Source organism: Rhopalosiphum padi, chromosome 4 (assembly GCF_020882245.1).
Source record: "Rhopalosiphum padi isolate XX-2018 chromosome 4, ASM2088224v1, whole genome shotgun sequence".
NCBI classification, from domain to species: domain Eukaryota; kingdom Metazoa; phylum Arthropoda; class Insecta; order Hemiptera; family Aphididae; genus Rhopalosiphum; species Rhopalosiphum padi.
Genome location: NC_083600.1, coordinates 50,081,033 through 50,107,072, shown reverse-complemented (window position 1 = coordinate 50,107,072; position 26,040 = coordinate 50,081,033). Strand labels below are relative to the sequence as shown.

The 26,040-nt window shown below is 26.0% G+C and overlaps 3 protein-coding genes across 4 annotated transcripts; 1 reads left to right on the top strand and 2 right to left on the bottom strand.

Moving 5' to 3' along the window:
• Nucleotides 1-2,322: 2,322 nt before the first annotated feature.
• Nucleotides 2,323-6,920, bottom strand: LOC132929181 (adenylate kinase). Of its 2 annotated transcripts, XM_060994333.1 has the most exons (7): nucleotides 6,525-6,920; nucleotides 6,295-6,412; nucleotides 3,266-3,384; nucleotides 3,033-3,200; nucleotides 2,811-2,925; nucleotides 2,650-2,750; nucleotides 2,323-2,444 (listed from the first exon to the last, which is right to left on the bottom strand). In XM_060994333.1, the coding sequence occupies exons 1-7, from the start codon at nucleotides 6,627-6,629 to the stop codon at nucleotides 2,439-2,441; spliced, it is 732 nt and encodes a 243-aa protein (XP_060850316.1). In that variant the 5' UTR covers nucleotides 6,630-6,920; the 3' UTR covers nucleotides 2,323-2,438. The 2 variants fall into 2 exon arrangements, with proteins under 2 accessions (XP_060850316.1, XP_060850315.1); XM_060994332.1 differs by lacking the exon at nucleotides 2,323-2,444 and having other exon boundaries at nucleotides 2,483-2,750.
• Nucleotides 6,921-9,247: 2,327 nt separating this feature from the next.
• LOC132930029 (ionotropic receptor 21a) lies at nucleotides 9,248-20,618 on the top strand. Its single transcript, XM_060995687.1, has 11 exons — nucleotides 9,248-9,367; nucleotides 9,453-9,575; nucleotides 13,186-13,488; nucleotides 14,275-14,477; nucleotides 14,591-14,722; nucleotides 15,182-15,349; nucleotides 16,312-16,553; nucleotides 18,193-18,333; nucleotides 19,752-19,947; nucleotides 20,018-20,216; nucleotides 20,278-20,618. The coding sequence occupies exons 1-11, from the start codon at nucleotides 9,248-9,250 to the stop codon at nucleotides 20,530-20,532; spliced, it is 2,082 nt and encodes a 693-aa protein (XP_060851670.1). The 3' UTR covers nucleotides 20,533-20,618.
• LOC132929886 (conserved oligomeric Golgi complex subunit 3) lies at nucleotides 19,544-25,731 on the bottom strand. Its single transcript, XM_060995518.1, has 15 exons — nucleotides 25,308-25,731; nucleotides 25,139-25,228; nucleotides 24,681-24,800; nucleotides 24,476-24,583; nucleotides 24,248-24,415; nucleotides 23,956-24,176; nucleotides 23,660-23,875; nucleotides 23,447-23,586; nucleotides 23,117-23,383; nucleotides 22,417-22,601; nucleotides 21,580-21,706; nucleotides 21,295-21,506; nucleotides 21,006-21,209; nucleotides 20,792-20,937; nucleotides 19,544-20,725 (listed from the first exon to the last, which is right to left on the bottom strand). Exons 1-15 carry the CDS (start codon nucleotides 25,446-25,448, stop codon nucleotides 20,656-20,658), a joined length of 2,415 nt encoding a protein of 804 aa, XP_060851501.1. The 5' UTR covers nucleotides 25,449-25,731; the 3' UTR covers nucleotides 19,544-20,655.
• Nucleotides 25,732-26,040: the final 309 nt, after the last annotated feature.

Genomic DNA, 26,040 nt, shown 5'->3' with positions numbered 1-26,040 from the left:
TAAACTGGCCCTAAATTCCATGATGATACCAAATTTATACGATTTCAATCTAAACTTCTCAAAATACAATCACCGCTTCAGAATATGCAGGTACTCTTTTTTGAACATTTTCAATAGCGAATTACGATTTAACTACACGCAGGCACACAGCTATCGCATTAGTAATAAATAAATAATATAATAAAGATAATAAATAAAACGTATTAATTTTGAAAAGATTCATAGAGGTACCGGTTGGCTGAGTTGGTTGCTCCTAATAAGATGAATACAAAATGAATAAATTACATTCATTCTGTGGTCATGTTATTTGTATTGGTAGAATCGTCGGATAAGTCATTTTAGTGCGTCGTCGATTGCTGTTTTATTTATTAATATTATTATCATCACCTGAGTGCGAATTGTGGTATAAATACAGTTTAATTCCCAAGCGATTTCTTGGAATTTTTTTGATCTGTGTTTATTTATGTTTAATTTGATGGTACATTAAAAAAAAGTCGCTCAAAAAATTATCGATTTTTCAAAAAATCGTATTTTTTAGTTTAAAATACCGAAAATGTACATTTTTGGAATTTATTTTTCCATTTAAATTTTCTGTATTCTTGATAATATTATACTGTCTTGTGTCAATAGTAATGTTTCAATAACTTTCAAACACTTTAATAGCGTCCATATAATAAAAATAAAAAATATAAAAATTTAATAACCTATGTCCTATACATATTATAGTATCTATAAGAAAAAAACTGTGTATTATTTAAATATAAAAATAAATATAGGTAATTCGGTCAGTTTTTTTTTTTTTTTAATGTTTAATGTTCCCGCAAATGCCACCAAACAAAAGCATAAAATAACAAGTAATAATAACTAAAAGTTTACAAAAACGTGTAACTTTAATAGGTAGGTAAAATCTTTTAATTTTTAAATTTTAAGTTTTTAATTTTGTATTTACCTTTAATTACATGTTTTTTCCGCCAATTTTTTCTCAACAAATCCATTTGTAGTTGTCACCACACAATGTCACATATTTTGATTGGTCACTAAGTTCATCCTGTGTCCACGGATACATTTTTAATGGGCAACACACCAAATTCTTGCAATTTGTTGATCAAACCCTAATTCATTATTTAAGGTTGACCACTCTTTTAAGTCAAAGAAACTCACATGGCTTACTATCACCATATATGTTACGTATGGAAAGAAAAACCACATGATTAATATTTTAACTTATTATGGCTTGAATTTGTCATTTTATCTTATCGAAATTGTATTATGTTGTGAATCTCGCTCCATAAAATGTATAATAAAATATCTATTTTAGATAGTTTTGCTTATGGGGAAGTCCTCTAGGGACATTCTGTATATAAGTATAGCATTACTATAATACAGGGCTTGAATATTAAAAAAATATATCGTTTTTCCGTTTTTGGTTATTTTAACATTTAAAATTTAAATTAATGTTAAAACATTATTGTATATTCAAACGTTATTTGATTTTTTCCATTTAACGTTATTATATTTTTAAATGTTATTTTAATTTTTTTGTTATTTTTTAACGTTATAAATACATAACAAAATGTTTTTCTAAATTTTATTGTCATTTGTGGTAAATAATTGATCACACTGTAGTGTAAGAACTACAAAACTTATAGAATTTGTTGACCCAGTTATTAGATTAATTCCAAAAAAAAAATTCCAATAATGTTATTTAATTGTTTACATTACTAATATATATTTTGTTTATTGTTAATCTTTAATTATGATAATTATAATAATATGTTTAATGGTATTCATTTTTTTTTTGGTTTTCCGTTTACTAATTTTATTTATTCTTTTTTCTTTTTTTTCCTTATAACGTTATATCTATATAAATATGTAGTCCTATAAAACTACTAGTAAATTGTACAAGTCATTGCTTTTTATAATTTTTACAGGTAGTTAAATAGTTATAACTTATAAGATGTATTTTAATTCAATAGCATTTTTACCAAATAATACTGTATAAAATAAAATGTTTAACATATTATTATTCATTATGCATAATTATTATTTATTATAGGACTCACTCTGTTCACTGTTGACATTGTTAATAAAAACATTTCACTCCAAATAAGAAATTGATACTTTAGAATTATAAACAAAAAGTTAATGTCAATGAAACATGGTCAAAACAATTACTAAATTAAAAAGTAGGAAAGCTTAGTAAATACTAAATAGTAAAATGTCTTTTTTTTTTTTACATTTGTAAAAACTCATTTTAATTTATGTATACATAATATATATATACCTACAAAAAATATACGTATGACGTATATAAAACAAAAATAAATCAAACAAAATGTTTATGTATTAAACCCGTAAAAGCTTTTTAATAAGTACACAAAGTATGTTAAATTTAATAACCATACTTACTTCCCAAAATCACTGGTTTTTTGTTTATATTAAACCTAAAATAATTATTATTTGTTAATAAAATAACACTGGATAATATACTGTTTTCTATTATAAAAATGTAACAATTTCAGATCATTTTATTAGAATTATAGTTACTAAAAATATTGAGAAAATGGAAAACTGTATGATTTTGTATGTTCAACATTTTGAAAAAAATCAAATAAAATTCAAAATTGAAATGATTCAAACAAATATTACTCTGTCTTTATTGGCCGAACTTGAACAACGTAAAAATATATTTTCTACCATTCTGAAAACTTCATCAGAACTCTTAGATGCATCAACTTTAGCATGAATTCCTAAAATAATATTTCAATTAAAATATTTATTTTTAATTACAACTAATAATTTTAACATACCTTTTTTCTGATAATAGTCTATCAGTGGAGATGTTTGTTTATGATATGATTCAAGACGCTTTTTTAAAGCATCCACATTATCATCAGCACGGCGAATCAATGACTCACCAGTTATCTAAAAGTTATAGACACACATTTAGAAACTATAATATAATCATATTTGATTATGTTTTTTTTTAAATTAAATTATTAAAATATATAAGAATTATAAATAAAGCTTACATCATCTTTCATATCAACTTTTGGTGGATGAAATTCTTCATGATAAGATCGGCCACTAGCAGGGTGTATTAAGCGCCCTGTTATACGGCGTACCAATAAACTGTCACTTATGTTAAACTCAATCACAGAGTCTAACTGTGTTTTCCGTTTTTCTAAAAGATTGTCTAGCTAAAGATGGAATTAAATATATTAAATATTTAAGTTATTAAAAATAATTATATATATTTTTTTACTTTTTCAGCTTGAGGTACTGTTCGTGGGAAACCATCCAATAAAAATCCTTGCCTACACTCTGGTCTATCTAAATTTTGATCAATCAAATCAACAACAAGCTCGTCACTAACCAAATTACCTGAAATTCAAAAATAATTAAAATCAAATTATTATATACTTTTATAGATATTAAATAATAACAACTAAGACTAATTTAAATTAAATATTCCATAAACAATATCTTGTATAAATCTTAATTTAAAATATTTAATAAGCAAAGTATAAAACAATCTTATCAAAACAAAATTTAACTATTTAAAAATAGTTTTATTTTGCATTATATGAAATTGCAAAAGATTTCATTTATTACCTAAGGTATACGAGATAAAAAAAAATATTTTAATAATACAACAAATACTTAGACATCATTAAATATCTTTAAGAAAAAGAAACAATACCCGTTAATGACTTTCTCAATTAAATTTTCTTATACAATTAATCAAAAATAATGTACAAATATTAAATATATATATATTATATACTATAGCAGGTCATAACTACTAGTTTGTAAATTATAAATGTATAATTTAAACGTAATAAAACAAAATAAATTGTTTTACAGTTGGAAAATTATAAAATTTGCAAATTTTATAGCTAAGACTTGAAAATGTAATAAAAAATTCTTGATAACAACTGAAGACTTAGAATACTCAAACTGAAGCCAAAAAATACAAAAAAAAGTATAAAAGCACAACTTGTTTACAAACATTTTAAGTTCAAATTTGGATCTTTAAACTATAGATAACGATATTTATTATTTTATTATAGTTCAAAACCATAATTTGGAGGTACATAAAACTTTAATGTATTTTATTATAGTTTATACACCCGATGATATCTTCAAATGCAATGTTGTATGTAAAAATTAATTCAACGTATAATTAAACTAATAGTGAAATAAATTACTTTATTTATATATTTTTCAATCCAAGGCTATACTCTTGTCAAAATATATACAAAGATTATAATCTTCATAGTTTAAATTCTTTTATTTTAAAAATGTATGCCTTTTTATGTTTAATTACAGAAATATTATTGATATATCTACACATAATCATAATACAAGGTTCAATAATGCTATTTATATTATTGTTCTAAAACCTAGAACTAATTTTAATAAATTTTATATTAATTGTATTTTGTAAAATTTGTACTACCTTAAAAATTAATTTAAATTATTTTAATGATTTTATAAATCTTTCACTTTAACTGTTATAATCAACATTATTAGCTAAATTAGTTGTAAGGTCAAATTAAATTTTTATTTTAGTTAATTCTATGTATTTGTTAATCATATCTTGGTATTATATTATTATTTTTTCTGTTAAAAATTATATTTATAACTCCTACTCATAACACAGCCATAGGCTATATTGAGTAGACCAATAATGTATTGTTATTTCTAATAATATTGTAGTAATCTTCTGTTATTGGTGAAATAAATTATTATTATTTAATAATAATATCGAAAATCAACATGGAATATACATCTTAGTGGTATAGGCTGATAGACCATTTCGGCTCAGAATTATTTTTCATACATAATACTATATCATTGAATTCAAATTCAACACATTTATCACAGTCCTACTCAATACCTATTGAAGTAAGAGTGGTACCCACTTGTCCGCCTTTTAAAAAAAAATTAACTGCAATTTAAATTTAAAGAAATATCGCCAAGTGACTATGCAAAAAAAGGCTTTAACTGAATTACAATACTAATAATTTTTGTCTTTAGTAAATAATAATTACCTTCTAGATGAATTTTACAATTTAAATATAACCTTAGAAAATTCATAATAATATAGGGCATGAATACATGATATATCAAATGTTATTATAATAATTTTTTATACAATTTAAACTAATCATGTATTTTATAATTGTTTCAAGGTATTCGTAACAATGATGATAATATATAAAACTTTAAATACACATGCACTATTATACAATAAAATTGATATTAAATATAATATAGGTTAACTAGTTAAGTATAAACGCATATTTAAACAAAAAAGTATTAAAAGTATTTTATAAGGATAAGTAAGTTTTAAAATTACTAGTAGTAATAACAGTTCACTTAAGGAAAAAACCTTCAAAGATAAAGTACAAAATTGTACATTGAACTTAAAATCATATAGAAAATACTTGTATAGGTATATTATAATATGTTTATTAGCAATAAAATCTTACAAACAATCTTAAACAGTTAAAATAGCAAGAGTTAAATGCAATACTTACTAGCTATTTAATATTTTGTAATTAGAAAAACTTTAGATCCTAATATTTTAAAAGAAAAATTTTAAGAAGGAACCTTGCTAATCTCCTACTTCAAACATAGCTCTTGGTGGGGGGTAACTGTCTGACAAAAACTGGTCATTATAGAGGTTCTAACTAAACAGAATATGTATAATTATATATAATATGACCTCTAAATTACATAAAAAAAAATATAATCTCATTGAAAAAAAAATTGAAAAATAAATATGATAAACTCACTAATGCCTTTTTTTTAATAATTGATATAAATTAAGATGTGTGACTGACAAATTTCAAAGGTTTTTTTGTATATATTATATATATGGGAGCTTATTTAAATATTTAAGTATAATATATAACAACTAAAAACTTTTAAGATCAGTTATTTTAATATATCTAATATTTTATTTTCAAGTATATTTGACAGTTAAAATAAATTACATGACTAACAATACTCATATAAATTTCTTGTTTATACTTGGAAGGCTACATAAAATGTAATCAGGGAAGTTGTTTCAAAACAAATAATACAAAGAATTAACTTTTACAACTAAAACTTAGTCTTATTTGTTAAATAAATAAAATAAAGTTTTGTTAAAAATAAGAAATATTGTCAAATAAGAAAAAACAATCTGTGTACCAATCAATGAGGGGGGAAACTGGAGTTGGGAATTTAGTAGTAAGAGCTCGGATAAATCCAATTTTCAATTAAACCATCATCGGTAGTTACCTGATTCTATGACTTTTTTCACCCTCTGACCCAGTTCCGAACCAGAGGCCACTTCGGAGCGCAACATGTCTCCCGTAGACAAGTGACATGAGTAAAATTTCTGCAACAATTTTGGTGCCTGCAAAAGTCAAAAAGGAAAAATAAAAAATTGGACGAAGATACACGTTAGCACGCATCGGTGTAAAGAAAATAAAGGTCTGAGAATATCATAAAAAAAAAATTAAATCTACCTGAGTCCCCTTGCCCGAACCGGGTGGTCCGAGCAGAACTGCGTTAATGCCGGGTAGTTTGACGTCTTCATCGGGTAACGTTCTTACGGCGGCCAGGGGCGGCATGGCGTATATTATCGGGATGGCGGATTACTTACGAAATGACCGTCGGTCGAAGGCAAGCGAGCGGGCCTCAAAGTCTGGTCGTTCGACGGATGAGCGTATGCGCGATCTCTGAAGCGGACCACCGAGCGTTAATAACGGACCGGACAGACGAACGCTAAACGCACCGCAAGTCTAACCGCGTGATAGTGGCAAATGATGACGACAACTTCTTACTGAGTAGTGAATACTGACAAGGACGTAATGCTTTGATATTATTTGTTATCAAAACACCTTGAATGACGACATGGTATTATTATTATTTCCGAATCGCGACGAACCACATCCGAGTGAGGTTAAGCCGATCAGCCGTTGTCGGAGATAACAGCCACTGATAACATGTAAAATAGTGTTTATATATATAATTATACGACCTTAGTACCTACTAAGCGGGAATTTGAAATTTAAATGATTAAATGAAGTGAATTGACCAATTATCAAATTTAAAGAGAAGAATATAATCTGTATTTTAAGTTATTTTTAATTTTTTGATGATATTTAAATGTTTAAGCAAGTATGTAAAATATTTCAATTTAAAAATACTTATGACTCGCTTAAAAATTAAAATATCGTAAAAATATTGAGTTACAATTAATACAGAAAATATTCTTACCTTAAGTTAGATAATAATTAATAGGTCAATTCGCTCTGCTAACTTGGTTCTGCAGAATGCAAATTTGTTATGTTGTACGTCTGTGTAAGTGTGTAAAATGGTGGTAACACTTACAGGTAAGTATTACATTTTCTTCAAGTTATTTAGAACAATAAATCCAGTTTACAAGATAGGTATACAAAATGTACATTATACAATAAACATAGGCACACATGATTTTAATAATAGTAATAACATTTTTATTATTAATAATTGCACATTTGTATTTGTATCCAATAAAATAAACTATTTTGTAAAAACTAAATGTTAATCATAAATTCGTAAAACATAGGTAGGCACCTACCTACTTAATGTTTACAATAAAAATGATGAGGTGTCTATAGTACTCTATACAGTTATTACTTATTAGGTAGATTGTCAAAATTTAATAGTTAAATCAGTAGGTAGGTATATAAAATAAAATAAAAAAATTAACGTTATATAACATTATATATAACGGTATAAAAAATCATAATGATATATTAATTTATTGCCCAAATGGTATACCATATACATATTTTATAATCAAACTCACATCTACGATCTACCTACATTCTAATGTATCCAAAGGATATAGACGATATAGTATACGCATATATTATATACAATTACGGTCAACAATAACCATACAGACTGTCATTTAAGTATAATATGAGAAAAAACTATTAGGTATATGTTACATTGCAGTTGTAGAATAATCTAATCAGTAAGCATACCATAAAATGCAATACCGACGTAACTAGGCCACTTGAGTATATTATACATAACTGTAAAACAGCCATCAGCCAGAACAGGTAAATATTGTAAAATGTGTTGATACTAATAACTAAGTAAGTCTTAATTCAAAATAAAAATACACATAATTAAAATATACTATATAGATTATAGATAGGTAACAAGTGTCCAATACCGTGTATTGTGTAAACATATTTTAAAAATTCAAATATTCTATCTTCAATGTGTAGAGCAACAGAATAAAAATTTAGAAACGTTAAAAATGTAGACTTAACGAGCTTATTTTAAGGAAAAATATGGTTAAACTAACGTTAGCAAGTTTCAAAGTCAGTCCAATTTTTTAATAAAAATAAATAAATATAATTATCTGCCATTACATCCAATCCTTTAATATGTTTACAATTGCACATAAATAATAGGATGTAACCAAACTCGTGCGGTCAAATAGTGAAACACACATAACTTTGAAACTTTCACACTACCTACACAATTTCAGAAACAAAAATCTAGAGAATTACATTTAAATTGATTACACCATGATAAATCATAACTCAAGCGTTAAACAACTATAACTATACCTTACCTTACCTATTTCTATTTTATATTATGACTGGATTTAATATTTAGTATTTTTAGATTGCATCTATAATAGTATTAGATAGTCATTAGGTGACTTAGCCGGGCATCAACAAATACAAATAAAATGTAATACTAGGACAAGACTATACCAAATTTATCGTTGATGAATAAATGCACTGTAATGATTCAGTCTATTAAAAATTTAAATACTTATATTATTTATATTACTTATATAGTTATATAGGTATACGGACCCATATGGATATTGATTTTTTTAATCTATATACTTTATTATATTCCTATAACTTACGATTAAATATATATTTATTAAGTCATTACAAAAAATAACTAGTTATGATACCAATCAATTTAATCAAAACTTTATTATTATATATCTAATGTGAACTAATATATTATATCCTTATCATAGCATGTATACATTGATATTATTCTATTAATATTAAATATGACGTGCAATATGGAATTATTTTTTGATTATATATTGTAATAGAATTTATAAGCGCTTGAAAAAAACCCCCGATCTAGTATATAGAGTACCTCGCTGTAAATATATACGTACATACAATTGCCAAATTTACAATAAAGTTAAGAAATAATGCAGTTTTCAAAGATCCTGTTCGTTGTTTTAGCCAGTTGTACTCATTTAATAAACGGAAATCAAAATATATCCTACAATAATTTAGCAAACCTAGTTTCTCAACTCGATTTAATTAATGTAAGTAATTTTAATACTGATTTATTGTTAGTTGATTTTTATTTGAAGATAAATTATATTAAAGGCAATACTTTTTCGGGTTTAGAAAGAAAAACCAGAAATCAAAGTACTAAATTCTTTGGTTAATGAAATCATCGACAAGTACTTGATCAGTTGTCATATTAATATAATTTTTGACGACCTATTTGATACTGATTTGTATTACAAGGTAATAATTATTATTAATAATGATGGTCTTAATTTATACTTATCCATTAAAAAAGGGAACAATAACAATATTATTTAAATTTTATTTATACATATTATAGTGTTTAATTAATAATTTATTAAATAGATGACAGCTTTATTGAGTTTAGACTTATGAATTTAGTTAGAAACTGTAGCTTCGTATTATACCTATATATTGTAATAATTTTACATAAATAAATAATAATGATAATTTTAAAATAAATGAGTAACTTATGAGTTATGATAAACTATAATGACTAACTATAATAATATAAAACTTTATGTGTAATGCAATTTATTCTCTGTGTGTTTGCTAAGAATGTTATTTTAACTTAATTTTTACATCACAAATAGTAGAAACTAATAACTATATAAATTATAATAAGTAATAACTAAGTAAATATATCATTATATTTATTATATAAAGTATTGAATAACGTAACTATACTGGGTGATTCATTTATCAAAGATCGAACAACACTCATTATTTCAAAATGTATTAAAGTTTTTGAAAAAAAGTTTCTTTTTGAAACAAAATAAATTTAAAAAAAATGTATATATTTGTTATCGTTAAAAATTTCAATTTTTTATTTTTTAAATGACGACATACATTTTTAATTTCATATTCTGAAGTAAAACAATATTATTCAGAATATTTCGATACATGAAAAACGAAATTTGGACGAGTAGTTTATGTGTTGGGTATATATCAATTGCGCCGAAAATCGCAAATAAAGAAAGAAAATTACGAAAGAAAGAAAGTGTTGGTATACATCAATTTATTGCGCTAATCAATATTCAAATACAATACATTATTGTTATAATATGTCAAATTCGCCAATCGAATTCTAAAAATATATAAAAGTTCTAAAACTATATTAACTATACTATTTATAAAAACTAAAATTATAAAAGTTAAATTAACTAAGATAGTTTTATCATAATATGGATTAACCGTGGCGTAATTGATGTAATACCTTTTTATACCTGTGCAATAGATATATATTATATACAAGTACCTAGTGTTTCAAATTCGGCGCAATTGACGAATACCGTATGAGTTATAACTTATAAGTACTTAAATATTAGGTAAACAGAATAGTAGATCCACATTTAAACATTTTGTGAGGTATCCCTATACCTCTCCACTTTACTCACACATAAACTTTAAATAGGTACTCGTAAACTATTCGTCCAAATTTCGATTTTTATGTATTGAAATATTTCAAAAAATATTCTACTTCAGAATAAATATTTTATAAAAGAATTACATAGCCTCATATGTAATAGTAAAATATAGTATTTATTGTAATTAAATGATGGCACCAAGGGCGGGCCATTACACTCCCTAAAATCCCTGACAAATATACTGCCCGCGCTAAAAATTTTGAAAAATTTGAAATTTCGTTATTATTAAATATTTTTCATTGTCTTTTATTAGTATGTGTACAAGGAAATAATATAAATTCATAATATAGAAACACGATAAGTAATAATATAGTATGTGATGTGATTATTAGTGTTGTTTGTTATAAATATATAAAAAAAATAGGAGGATAACATTGAAATAAATTAAATATATATTTCAATGTATGATATCAGTTGTTCCATTTATGTTAGCATGTTCAAACTTAAACTCATAATAAAAATATAAAACACAATTTTGAATTATTCCAATATTATAATATGGATAGTTAAAAGTATATACTCGTATATATATAAAAAAAAATGTTATTAAGTTAAATATTTTGATTCATATAAAATAAATTTATATGTATATATATATATATATATATTATATTATGTATTGTGGTTTATAGGGGTTATACAGGGAAGATGAATGGGGTAGTAGCCCCTCCCATAGCCTTATTCCCTTCAATTTTTTCTTAATATATATAATCATTATCTAGTAATTTGTGTGTTTATACATATATATAATGTATAAAACTTATACTTCGCCCCCATCTATAAAAGGATCTAGGGATGCCACTGATATGAAATAGAAGGCATTAATGTAGGTTGGAATTTATTTTGTAGAAGTTTTAAAATCAAAAACTTTTAAGTTTAAAATATTTGATTATGATGTTTGATTAAATCGTATTTAATAGACATCCTGTATGTGTGTATAATAAAATAAATACTATACATAGCATAAAATATTTGATCCCCATTATTATGGTTGGTAGGTACTAGGTGTAGCCCGGTATGTAGGTATATGACTAAAAAATATTAAAATAAAAATAAATTATGATAACGATTACCTAATAACAATAATGAGCAAACGTTAAAAATATTAAAATATTTATTATAATGTATTAAATAAATTATGTTATGCGTTACTAGTTACTGATTTAATATTACATAAACTATCAAACATCAATATATGGTATAACACTAATGGTGTTCATTTATAATAATAATTGTATACTCGTATATGTAACATATAGAATAGGTAGAGGACAGAGGTATATCATAACTATTCATATTATATCATATTCTATAAAATTAACAATCATTTGACAATCAAGAACTAGTAACCGCACATCTACATAATATTATTAATTATAGTGACTCGTGTATTAATTATATCTTAATAGTACGGTCATTGATTAAATACATATTATATTTAATCAATGGTACGATATAGTAAACCAATGCAGTTCTTATTTATAAATATGTATAGTAATGGTAATACATACTATAACTTCCAAGTTCAAATATTAATATTTTATTTGACCGAATGCCCGATGACCCCGAATTTCTTACATTGTCAGTTACTATTTGTGATAACGAGTATGATCCAAATAATATATACCTATTAGTTCATTATTTTACAATATTTATATTATTTTATTTTTTATAGTTGAAAAATCGTGTAAAAATAATAAAATACAATTTACTTATACATGTATATACTATATAGCATACATGAAGCTATAAAGATTATATAATATATATTTAGGTATATTGAACTATATTCATTGCTTAAACCAATAAACGCAACTCAGGGGGAAGGTGTATACTTGAACTCGTAAAATATCAATTAAAAATTAATAAATAATAATTTTTAATTTTAGTCCAGCAGTTACTACTTTTAAAATTGATACAGAATTCAATCTAAGTATTATAAAACATAATATTGTATCTACGAATTAATTATATATTTATACTATATAGTGATAATATAACTATAGTATAACTGTATAACTAGTATAAGTTTAATTAATAATAATATTAATAATTGCTCTCCAACAAACATACGTCTATACGACTCTACTTATCTTACTTATTAATGATAAATAGTTACTATTTAGGAAATTTATAAAGGGCCTATAAAATCTATAGCCTATACTGCTTATAGGTATTTAAGACGATAATTAAAACATCTAAAAATATTTAATAAGCCATTAGCATTGTATAAATATAGGTACTAAATATTATACTTACAGTAATAATTGTGGTGACGTATGGGGTAATCTTTAGCCGTTTGTATGTTACACATTATATAACTTATAAATGTAAAACAAAACTATTTCAGTAAAACTTCATTTAATTGTGTTTAACTATTTGACTACATTTACATCTTTTAGGATGTCTTGCAAATAATATTGACGTCGTTCAATTCAGTACCGTACAAGATCTTACATATTTATGATAATTCTTCAAAAAATACCATAGCTTTGGAGTCTAGATGTGTAAACTATTTAATATTTTGTCAAGATCCTGAAATCACTGCAACTAAGTTTGGCCACATGGTTGACAGTAGAGTATTCATAGTGACAATTGGATCTCAATGGCAAATACAAGAATTTTTTAAAAGCCAAGCATCTCAAAATATTATGAACTTATTGATTGCTTCCGCCGGACCAGCCTTACAGGAAAAAAACAAAAATGTAATCAATTAAAAAAAATAAAATGAATAATAATAACTTTAAGAATTACTGTAGTCTGTAAATTATTATTATAGAGAATAATAGAATATGTGTATTAAACTATTAACGATATACGTTTTCGGAGCACCTAATTTATTGAATCACAACTTAAAACTATAGTTGGGTAGTTGGGTTACTTTAAACTATGTACTGTACTATATTACTCATAATTTATAAATATAAATATAGCTATCATTTATTACTTTGATTTTGATAAGTTGTAACAAATACTCTCTAGTCAGTTTATATTATGTAAGTATAGGTAAGTACTTAATATGTAAATTAATCAATATTAACCTATCAACCCATTTAAATACAAAATACCTGATTAGTTTCGAGAATACTCTGTCCAGCAAGAGAACACGCCAACTTTGCGCATCGCTACGCGACCATCTGCTGCCATTGAAATCGAATTTACTATATATGGTGCGATACGCAGAAGAACCGATTTTTATCGGTCTTCGAATTGTTCTCTTGCTGGACAATGCTAGAGTACTACCTATACTTAAATACTAGCTTATTCTTTACTAAATGACTCTTATTACAAAAAAATCCATATAATATACAATATATTGTCTATTATTTATGCATGGTTAATACGCGACATATACTAATAAATATTTAAAAATTAATAACACACACGTTTGCCATTTACCTACACATGTCACATTATATTTATTTATAAATACATATTTGCATAAATTGTTTTGTATAGAATAACCTGTAGATACTCCGATGTTCTTATAGGAAGTAGCTGATATCAAATTATATACTCACGAAATATACATAGATGGTTTAGGAAGCAGTGTCCAAACAATTTTAACCACGTGGAAATTGAATAAATTTACGAGACCGGAGGTTGACTTGTATCCGGTAAAATTAGCTAGTGGATTTAGGGGACATCGATTTATTTTGTCTGCAATTGAAAAACCACCATTAGTATTTCGAAGGTACATACAGTTACAACATATTTTTTTTAAATTAAAATTTTTTTTTTTTTATGAACGTATGTATTTATGTCAATGATATGTACGTTTCTAATACGTACACATATTTTATTAAGCATCGACAACGTTTTAACTCAAGAACATCAGTCCATATTGTGGGACGGGATCGAAATTAGATTGTTACAATTAATCGCGGGAGTATTGAATTTCACGTTGGAAATACAAGATGCAACTCTTTCAAAATCCAGGTGAATGTTGATTAGTAATATCATTGTTTATTAGTTATTAGTTTATTACATTTATAATAATTTAAGTTATTATTTATTAAGTTTAAACAAAATATAATGGACGACAGCTGATAATATATTTTATTTATGTAATTCTTGTATAAATATTATATTTATAAATCAATAAATCTTCCTACTTCTCTATAGTATCTTGATCAAGTTACCATTTATGTTTATCCACATTTAATATAAATTCATTCAACTGCAGTACTCAAACATGAGTCTTACTTCAATTTTAATTGACGTTCGAAAATATTTTTTCCTATTTTTGTGAAATTTCCATGAATTTAAATATATTATATATTATAATATTGTAAAGTGTGCTGTATTATTTTATATATTTTCATTTTTCATCACTCTTTCTTAATAATTTAACAATAAAAAATAAATGACTTACAAACTTATTTTTTTTCTTTATAGGGACGAAGCTGATGATCGTATCATTGGAGACTTAGTAACTTCCAAAGCTGAACTCGGAATTTCAGGTTTATACATGACCAACGCTCGTTATTCAATAGTCGATTTTTCACCTGTTATCATGCAAGATTGTGGGACATTCATGTCTTTGGGATCATTTGCTTTGTCCAAGTAATAATAAGAAATAAAATTATAATAACGACATCATTGTGCCCCGTTATAAATGAACCGAACAAAATTACTATATTTTTCATATTTGTATTTGTAGTTATTTTTGTTTTAAAGGTTAACTAACGGGCGACGTTTCGTTCAAACTTTCAAGCTTATTTGTAACTTTCTCACTTATAATCTTAAAAAGGCATACAATTATTTTTTTTTTTTTGAAGTGTCTACAGGTAGCCGTGAACCCTGAAAAAATAAAATTGATTTTTTTAAACGTTTTATGTGGGTATATTGTTTTGGCAACACACCTAATCATAGATGTGAAGTTGTTAAATTTAAAACCTATAATATTTTAATATTTTATAGTATATGTATATGTTTACCGACGCAACATAAGACTGAGATTGGCCAATACCGGTATAGACTATAGGAAAAATCCGAAAAATAGAGTTGCCACTTGCCCCTGCCTAGTAAATAATATAACTCCAGTCCCATAGTCAGTGGGACGGTAAGTAGACCAATAGTTTATAGTACACCTTCCGACTTTATACGACTATATACAATACAATGCAACGCTATTCGAGACGATCAGCATGCTAGGATACTCATAAATTGTGCAGCAAAGATTTTCCGAAGACCCAAGATAATGTGTAATAGATAATTATACTGGTATACAACCATACATATTTGCAGTATAGTAAAAAGCAGCATAGCGCATTTTACACATGAAAAACATACTTCGAGTACTATACTTTCTCAAAGACACTAATATATTCACTCGCAAAATACGTTTTAAGTTTCTCCCCCTCCCCGTTTTTGACCAGTCATTGTCGAGTGGTTAACTTCACACACGTCCACAAACTTACTACAAAGTGTAGTCAGTTTACTTAAATCATCTTACCATTCTTACCTACATTAGAATTCCGAGTATACTCGTAAATCTATGATTTGAATTGTTGTGTATATAATAGGTACAGAGCGATATTCGGTCCATTTCATTGGAGCATTTGGGTTATGGTAGTGATCACTTATATGGCAGCTATATTTCCCATAGCGTTCACGAATAACCGCAATGTGAAGACGCTGTGCAAGAGTCCCAAACAACTGGAAAGCATGTGCTGTTACATGTTCGGAACGTACACGAATCTGTTTACATTTAAGGGCGTCAAGTCTTGGACCAATACGAAAATGGGATCAACCAGACTCTTTATTGGTGAATAAAATATGAATAAGTGATAGCCGTTGCCAGTGGCACCAAAGTCTATGTTTATGTACAACTGCTGCCTGCTACCTTACATATTATAACATTTTGTTAGGGTGTGGGTCCATAAGATAATTATGAAAATAAATAGGAATAGAAATACAAATAATTAAGTTATATTGCCCATTGAATATTTGGTATTAAATAACAATGCATTTGTTGAACACGAAATAGTCCATAATAATACAAATACAATCATTAGTAAGAACAGTAACAACTAATAACGCAGAAATCTGTATCTATACCTATGTAGTTACTCAGCAATTGCCAGTCAGCCATTAAGTATTCAGATCTGAGTGATGTCATTGTTATTTTTGTTGAGTATATTGTATACTTGTTTCGTGTACTATCTGTTTATTGAATAGTTAATAATTATATTTTTAGTTATCACTTTTACTATTGTTTTGAGCACATTTATTAAGACTTAATAAAATACTATATTGTCTATATTAACCATATATATAACGTATGTTAAATGTTAATACTGCCTTACCGATTATTATTTATAAATTTAAATAATTAATTATAAATATTTTATGCACATAAATATATATACTATATAGAATATAGAAACCAATATTTTGGACTCAACAAAAATAAAAATATAGAAATGGTCTATTGATATAGACTCCACGATCCGCCGATTGGCGAATGGCGACTACTCACTCCATTTCCAATACATTGATACATTATTACTGTCCATCTATTATGCGGGATTAGTAAATTGGGTACCAAATGATATGATTTCGGTAAATTGGATTCGGGAAAAATAAATACTACCTAGGTAAGTTGAATCCCGAAAAAAAGGTAGGTACCCATTGTAAGTACGTTTATGCCATTTTTGTAATATCCAATCATTTATTAGAAGTTAAATTTTATAGTAATATTATAAGTAGTATACATTTTGTATAAATGGCATAAATTATGTTTTTTTTTTTATAATGTAATATTATAAATAAATATATGGTATAAATAATTAAAAAAATCTTATAGTATAAATTAAAAATAAATTTCATTTCTATTATTATAATTCAATTAAATAAATGCAATGTGAATTCCATTTCCATAAATAGCTATAGATTCCTTTATGCTATAATACAACAGTGGTTGTTGCCTTGTTGGAGATCCTCGCCATACATAATTTTGTACTTCGGCGCTACTGGTCATTACAAATGTGTTATTTATTATGTATTTATTAATTTTTATTTTTATTATTTATATTTAAAAGTACGTTTGAATCAGTGGCGGATCCAAGGGAGGGGTAAAAGAGTAAATACCCCTCCCCCCTTGAGCTTATTATACTTAAATTTTATAAATTTATAAAAGTATAAAAATTTTGTCATTGATACCAGTTTGTAAAAATAAATTCTAAATGGCGAATATTATAATAAGTAAATAATATAAGTAATTAATTTTTATATTAATAAGTATGTTAAAAGTAGGTATGAATAGTATTTGATGGATGTATTTTAATTACCTCCCCCCCTTGTTGAATTTCTGGATCCGCCCCTGGTTTGAATTCAACATTTTCCTTGCTTGGTAAATTATTATTGCTATTACACTATAATATTTACAATATTGTTTGTTGTAGGAACGTATTGGATTTTTACGATCATCATTACGACAGCCTACACTAGTTCGATAATAGCATTCATAACATTACCAGCACAACCTGTGATAGTAGATTCATCATACCAATTGATCGATCAACACTACAGAGTTATGACCTTAGGTAGGTAATTGTAATTTTGTAAAATGTTCAAATAAATAATGCATTCAATTAAAAATATTCGATTACTTTTTTCATTGGTTATTTGGGATACTATTATTTTAAGTACTTTTTAAAAAAAAACAATCAAAAAGGTACCTGCTGGCTACTATTGATTACGTGTTCAGAATACTTTTCTTACATTTTTCTGTTCATTAAAAATACCTTTTTTTGGTACCCTATAAAAAAGTTTTAAATTCGTGACAAAACAATTTGTTCAAATCAATTATAGTTAGTATATTATTATTTATTGTTATTATTTTTATAATTATTATTATTATTGTTACCTACTAGAATTCTAAATTAATGTGGTAATATAATATGTAATTAATTTGTACAGGGATTTAATAAGTTATTACTTTATTAGGTAATCTTAATGTATTGTCTAAAAATGTTATTACTCTCATTTCTTATTATTCCTAATCTACAACATAAATTAATATGAATATATATGTATACTTTAAAAGTAGTCGAATATGTTATATGTATTCTAACAAATTCAAAATATAATATACCCTACGAGACGATAAAAGTAATTGATAATAATAGTACTATAGTAGGTATTTACTACTGTTTTATTAACTAAATTAGATAAATTCGCGCATTATTATACCTACCACATAATATACATAATAAGTAATAAAATTAACAAACAATTACGAATGAATTAAAACAGGATTGTTTGTACGCAGTGTTGGACGTTGGTATATAATACTATGATTTTTAATTTGATTGCCTAAAAAATTAGTATTATAGTATATTAGTATTTAGTATTATACTATTATATATCTATTATATATAGATGGGTATTATTAGTATAGTAACTTATTAATTATAATTTATAATAGTTACAATAATGATAGTAATTGCTACTTAAATGTTATCGTAAGATATACAATTTAATTTAAAAATACTTACATTTTAATACTTAACTTTGATTTAAAAGTTGCACAATATAAATGCACACAAATTGTGAAATATTGAAATAAACATTATTGCAGCTTATGTGCTAAAAATTGCATGAACAAATTATTTATTTCTTCGTTGTAGGGTTGGATATATTTTTTTCGATTTTGGTTCATTATAACCTGTTCTCAAAGAAAGTTTAGAAAGATTAAAAAAGTTAATTAGGTATTTAATAGTTATTATTATCTTTAAAAAATGTACAAATATATACAAGACATAATAAACTATTGTTTTATTTTTAAATAGTGAAAATATATAAATACCAATAATAATTTAAATTACAATTCTAACTTGACAACAACAAAAATAAAAACACAGTAAAAACATAATATTCCAACAATTTGAAAAAAAAATTTGTAACAACAGACAATAAACTCAATAACATTAATATGTTTAAATTATAATTTATATTTTAGATAAGGGTGGTTGGCAAAATTATCTAAATGTTACCAATGATACAATGTCTAAAAGGCTAATGTCAAATATAAAGCTTATGAATAATTTAGAAGATGCAATAGATTACATTGTCAAAACCAGGTTCATATTAGACTATGCTTTACTGGGTTCTAAAATTTCACTCACTTATTTATACCAAAATAACTACATACAGAAGTATGTACCTACATATAAATCTTGAGTGACAAATACATGGCTAGGAATTTTATTATATTATTAATTTTAGGTACAAAAACAAGAAAATATTCCTTCATGTTGCTTCGGAGTGTTATGTTCCATTTAATATTGGTATAGCTTATAAAAAAAATTTTTTATTTCGTAATATATTTAATGATCTGATACTTCGAGCACAACAAAGTGGATTAATAACCAAAATAATCAAAGATATTGAATGGGAAATCACACAAAAGTCTGGAGTTAGTAATGTAAGTAAATCAATTATTATCAATTACGTCTTTAAAAAAATACTGTTTCAAATTTTCTTAGCCGAACTTAATAATTGCCCCAGAAGACCGTCAACTTGCATTGGATGATGTACAAGGCATGTTTGTACTATTGGGTGGAGGCATATTGCTGGCTGCTTTTACATTGATTATTGAATTTGTGAAACGCAAAAGAGAAAAGAAAAAAATTCCACAAATCAAAATTAAAAACCATTTGAAGAAAAAAAAACGTTCTAAATCCTTAACTGTCACAGAAAATGCTTTAGCTGAACCTATTAGATCGTTAACTGCATTTTAAAATGACTCGTAATTAAATATTAGCGCTAAAATAAGTAATAGATAATAATGTAATTATTTTAATGAATGAATATTTCATAACATTTATCACAGACAATTTTAATTTAATCATATTGATTTAATACTACAAAGAGTTTTCATTGGTTTCAGCAGGATCCTCATCAATGGATACAGCACTTGTTTTTCTCGAGTTCCTAGAAAATAGTTATTATCAAGATACACAAAAGAATTAAAATGTTAACAAATAATGTTGTAATTACGACTTAGTAGATGCCAAAGATGAAGTGGATAACAACATAGACATCTGTTCAGACGTAGGACATGCAATTAATTGTTGTTCTTCTTTAGTGTAACTGTTTGTAGTTAAAAATTGTTGAATTTTCATAAACATATGCAAAATATTATTCTAAAAAACAAAAATATAAAACTGAGTAAATTATACTTAGTCACTTATTTTTTTTAAAATTAACATACTTTTATAGGCCTATACAAGACAAACTGTGTGTCTCCATTGGCCAAGTACAATGCCATACTCTGATGGAGTAATGGTAAGTCTTTTTTGATTTTTGCCAATGATTCTTGTACCTTTTCTTGAATAGCTTTGGGTTGGGCAAATTCTTGCTGTTTAACAATAGCCAAGAATCCTTGCATATTACACCATTTAATATATTTTTGAACCTGTTACATAAACATAAAGTAAATATTACATGTTACATAAAGAAATGTTTAAGAACATAATAAGCTTTTACAAGTCAAATCATACTTCGTCCAGAAACATAGACAGTGGTGATATTAATGAGTTAGATGAATGATTGATGAATGTTTGACAAGACTCTTTCAATGTTTGATCAACTAAACGTCTCGAATCCACAGAGTTCTCTAATACAACTGGTGTTCCTTCCAGTAAAAACTCAATAATTGAGTTACTTGAGTTTAAAGCAAACATTTTGTCATGTTTTTGAATTAAACCCCAAGCTGGAAAAAAATGTAGAAGTTCATATTTATTTTATTATGTTGTTGACTGAAATGTGGTAAATGTATAATTTACCGGCATTTTTCATTTTACTAAAATCCAAGTTCAATTCTTTAATAGTAAAATCTACTTGAAACGGTGCTATTTGTTCTCTGATTATCAATAAATGTTTTATCTCAAACAAAGATCCGTCTGTTGGTGTCTACAAAAAATAAAATCAATAATTAAATTAATAAACATTAATCACCGTCTGTTACATATTTGTGATTTTCTTTAAGTTATAATTATAATGTTTACTTGGCACATGCTCAATATTTAAATTAAACTGTTAAGAAAAATATTTCAAAATTTAATTTGTCAATAAATCCCTAAAATATAACAATAAAAAAAGTGCATAAACACCTGCAGGCAATTGAAATAGGAAACTTATGAATATAAGTACAAAATAAAAATAAATTAGGTAACCACTCTGCTGTACAGTAGGTATCGAATGAAATTTGTCATTGAGCAAGTCATTATAAATTATAATGTATGTATTAAATTTGATTTCAATGATAAATCATTGCATACGTAAAATGATTCTAAGTAAAGGACAAAGACAGTCTGTCAGTCCGATTATATTAGTAAGTAATTTAGAGTTTTTGATATTGCTATTAAAATAATTTATTTTACTATTGGTATTAAGGTAGGTTGATGTACATTTTTTTTTCAATTAATTTTTAAAGTGAAAACATTTTTCATGTATCAGGGCTAAAATATTTCAATTTATGTACCTAACCTACAATGATTAGAAATAGAGTCTAGATTCCGGGTAATAATTATATAAGGTAATATTTTAATTTTCTCAGTAATTTTCATAAATATAATAAGTAAATACCGAAAAATATTAAAAACAGTTTTAAATAAATTTACTTTTTTTTGAGAAATCAACAGAGCAGCTTGATGTATGTTTTTCAAACACAATGCAACTGCCTCATGAGAAAGACTTTGAAAAATGGTTTTATCAACACATCTATACAAACGTGATAAACACATCAATGTACGCCTCACAGGCGGATACCACATTCCATGAAGATCTGCAGCAGAAGTCCATCCACCTAAAAAAAAAAGTTGTTAAAAATAAAATAAAATTATATACGCCTAGTGTAGTAAAATACAATGAAATATATAGTGTTCCTTATTAGGAATGGTTTGAAAGTGTTTGATTTAATAGACTAGGAATAAGAAAAATAAAATAACTAATAATCCGAAAAATTAAGACCATTTGTTGAAATAACTGACCTTATAAGGTGTATAATGCTCTAATTAAAATTTAAAAGGGTACAATAATAATCAATACAATAATGAAATTTATTATGTCTACATACATACAGAATTGTAAAAGTGCTTGTCATATTTCATTCATTATAATAACATAACTAATTTCAGGGTAACACATCTTTTAATAACAATATTTAGAATATTATTTGTGTTCTAAGAAAAACGTTTTAATAATAAACTGCATTTTAAATTAAAAGTTATAACTATTATAATTAAAAAAAATAAAATAAAATATTATAAAAAGCTTGAAACAAGCTAAGAAATATTCTATTGTATAATCAATGATACCTACCAATAGACTGTTTTGACATAACTGATGGCGCTTCAGATACAGATGACACTAAACTTCCAGTCGAGTCGTATCTAGTCAACTGTCGATATTGCATTTCTTCAGCAATTGCTTCCATTTGTTTTAATTTTTCTGGATACGCTATATCACCAGGTGATGGCTTGTATTCAGAAATGTCCGTGACAAAGTATAAATTCGCTCGAAATACTAAACGCTCTTGTGTATCTTGTAATAGTAACTCTGCTACAGATCCAAAAACCTCAAGTGAAGCTAAAAACCGATTGATTTTAAATTCAAATAATATTGTTAAATATATTTTTTTTTTCTAGTTACCATCTTCAGAAACATAGTCTTGTAATATTTCTATCCTTAGGATTGTACAAAGTTCTACTAATGTTTCAAAATGTTTCATGTGAATAACTAATGGCCTTAACATATCATACAAATGCATACAGACTGTTTCAAGATATTCTCTAAAATAAAAATAAAAAGTAAGACTTTCAAACTACCAAAAAACACATTGTAATACATTTTTTTTTATCATACCTGAATACTGGAGATTTATTTGTAAAGAAACATTGATACAATCGATTTTCGTCATGAGTCAATTGTATGAGTATTTTACACGATGAACGTAATGTTGAACAATAATCACTTCCGCTTGATGTGTAATTGGACAGTGTATTACTTATGGACGAACCAAGAAGAGCTTTTCGTCGTGTCACATAAGCCAGTACACAGTCTTCCAATGCTGCAGAATATCTGTGCACATAAATTTAAGATTTTATATTATTCAAATATCTAATATAATCAGTAATCGGTAAATTAAACAGCAGCCATACACTGGATCCAAATCTATACGGTTTTCCAATAATTCTATTACTGGCCGTACTTTTGTTGCAATTGCTTGAAACTTCCCATAGTGTGCTATGAATTCAGTTGTATCTAAACTCTCTGTTCCTGTCTGAAGACACTGAGTTATATAAGTTTGAACAAGCGATAGAGCCTTGTACCTGGCGTTTATATACAGAGCAAGATATTTATTGCTCTCCTTATACGACATCTATGAAAGACAAATATATTGATTGATAATTACAAATAAAAAGCTAATAATAATGATTCAATTATACCAACATGAGAATTTAAATATTTAATTCCAGTATCAATGGACATCATCATGTTAGCAAACATTTCACTGGTGACAATGAATGAAGGTGAATCCAATTTTGAGTGTATAGAGTCAGCAGCATTGAAGATGGACAAACGTTCGTTAATTTCTTGACAAATGTTACTCAGACTTGTCTAAAACAAATACATAAGTATAATTTATGCTCATAACAAATTGTATGAATTTTTAAAAACCTGATCAGTGTGTAGTTCTTCTCCAGCTAAGTATAAAGAGTTTGTTTTCTTTGAAACCTCACTGTATTTTTCTTCCAACATACCAATAAGCTCCATACACTCGTCCATCTAAAAATTATATTCTTTATTATTGTCCATAATTTATAGTTTAAACGATTGATTTTACATCAATCATCAAATAATCATACAATTAGACAATTGATACCTTAGATAACATTAAATTCCACTCGTCCAGCTGACTTCTTAGTTCATTTGCAAGCTGTAAACATGGTTTTATATCCGCGGACATCCATTTTTGAGAAATCTCTTGATAGAATTTATGAAACTAAGAATAAAAAGAATTGTATGAGCAATGAGATAAAATTAAGAAAAAAATATTTAACTTATTATTTAACAAGAAAAAATTACATAAAATAGGAAATCTCAGTAAGCTAATTGGGTATGTATTCTTCATTACACTATAAAATCCCAAAAACCATTTAAATTAATTTGTTTAAACAACAGTAATTTGCAGAAGATCAACTTTATGATTAGAACTACTACTAAATTGTTCCAACTTCTAAGCAAAACATTTATTTCTATAACATGCTAACATTGTTACTGTTGTTTAAATTTAAATTGCTTTAAATTCCTGACTCTAACACTACAAAAACTTATACTCACATCCTCGGCAGATTCAATGTTTCTATTTAAAATTTGTGGATCTTCATTTATATCTGATTTATCTATGTCATGGTCTTCGATTTCTAAAGACTAAAAAAAAAATTACAATATTCTATAGATCTCAAAACAATAATATAATATATAATTTCTCAATAATACAAACACATACCATAAAATCACTATCACCTATGTGTTCAGACAAACTCAGATATGCATTGATTTGAGACTGACTTAAAGGTGCCAATGGGTTCTTTTCGGCTTCCCACCGAACTAGTTTATCAGATATTCGTCCCGGCTTATTGTTTGCCATGATTAAATTTTAGATGCTTGCATAAAATATTAAAGATATAGCGACACAAAAAAACGATAACCTATTTATTACTTTATTCGGAACTAAAATCTTAAACTCTCCGACTTTTGGATATTGTAATTTACAATTTTATGATATAATAGACTATGCAGCTGGAGTATGGACGTTATGGTAATAACTATATAACTAATAAATATTAAATAATAAATAATAATGTTATATTATGATTTATTGTGCATTGGTGCTGATGCCAAAGTTATGATTTATCTCACTATCTTAGTATATGGTGCCGACGTAAACAATTTTAATCAGTTATCAAAAATGTTTGATAAAGCGAGATATCAAACCGCAAAACAGCTGCTGCTGCTGAAGAGTTCATAACGATTATATGGTAAACGCTGTAAATTAAATAGTGCGATATTGATAACGATTAACGAATGAATCACGGTTTTAGATTATTGAATGAATCATATTATAATTTTAAGATATTAGCGGAATATTTGTTTTTTCTCTCACTCATGAGTCTGTAAGTTACATTGACCCATTCATGCAAAATCATTTATTTTTTTTAGGAATTTAGAAAATTTTGTTA

Bases quoted from the DNA above. Each gene is read 5' to 3' on its own strand.
- LOC132929181 (XM_060994332.1), bottom strand. From the start codon at position 6,629: ATGCCGCCCCTGGCCGCCGTAAGAACGTTACCCGATGAAGACGTCAAA. The intron at 6,413-6,524 runs GTAGATTTAATT...TGACTTTTGCAG, and splicing joins GTTCGGGCAAGGGGACTCAG to GCACCAAAATTGTTGCAGAA. The intron at 2,751-2,810 runs GTATGTTAAAAT...ATATTATTTTAG, and splicing joins AGACTATTATCAGAAAAAAG to GAATTCATGCTAAAGTTGAT.
- LOC132930029 (XM_060995687.1), top strand. From the start codon at position 9,248: ATGCAGTTTTCAAAGATCCTGTTCGTTGTTTTAGCCAGTTGTACTCAT. The intron at 9,576-13,185 runs GTAATAATTATT...TACATCTTTTAG, and splicing joins ATACTGATTTGTATTACAAG to GATGTCTTGCAAATAATATT. The intron at 15,350-16,311 runs GTAATAATAAGA...TGTATATAATAG, and splicing joins GGATCATTTGCTTTGTCCAA to GTACAGAGCGATATTCGGTC.
- LOC132929886 (XM_060995518.1), bottom strand. From the start codon at position 25,448: ATGGCAAACAATAAGCCGGGACGAATATCTGATAAACTAGTTCGGTGG. The intron at 21,507-21,579 runs GTAAATTATACA...ATTTTTTTCCAG, and splicing joins TAGTAAAATGAAAAATGCCG to CTTGGGGTTTAATTCAAAAA. The intron at 20,938-21,005 runs GTATGTTAATTT...TTTGTTTTTTAG, and splicing joins TCTTGTATAGGCCTATAAAA to AATAATATTTTGCATATGTT.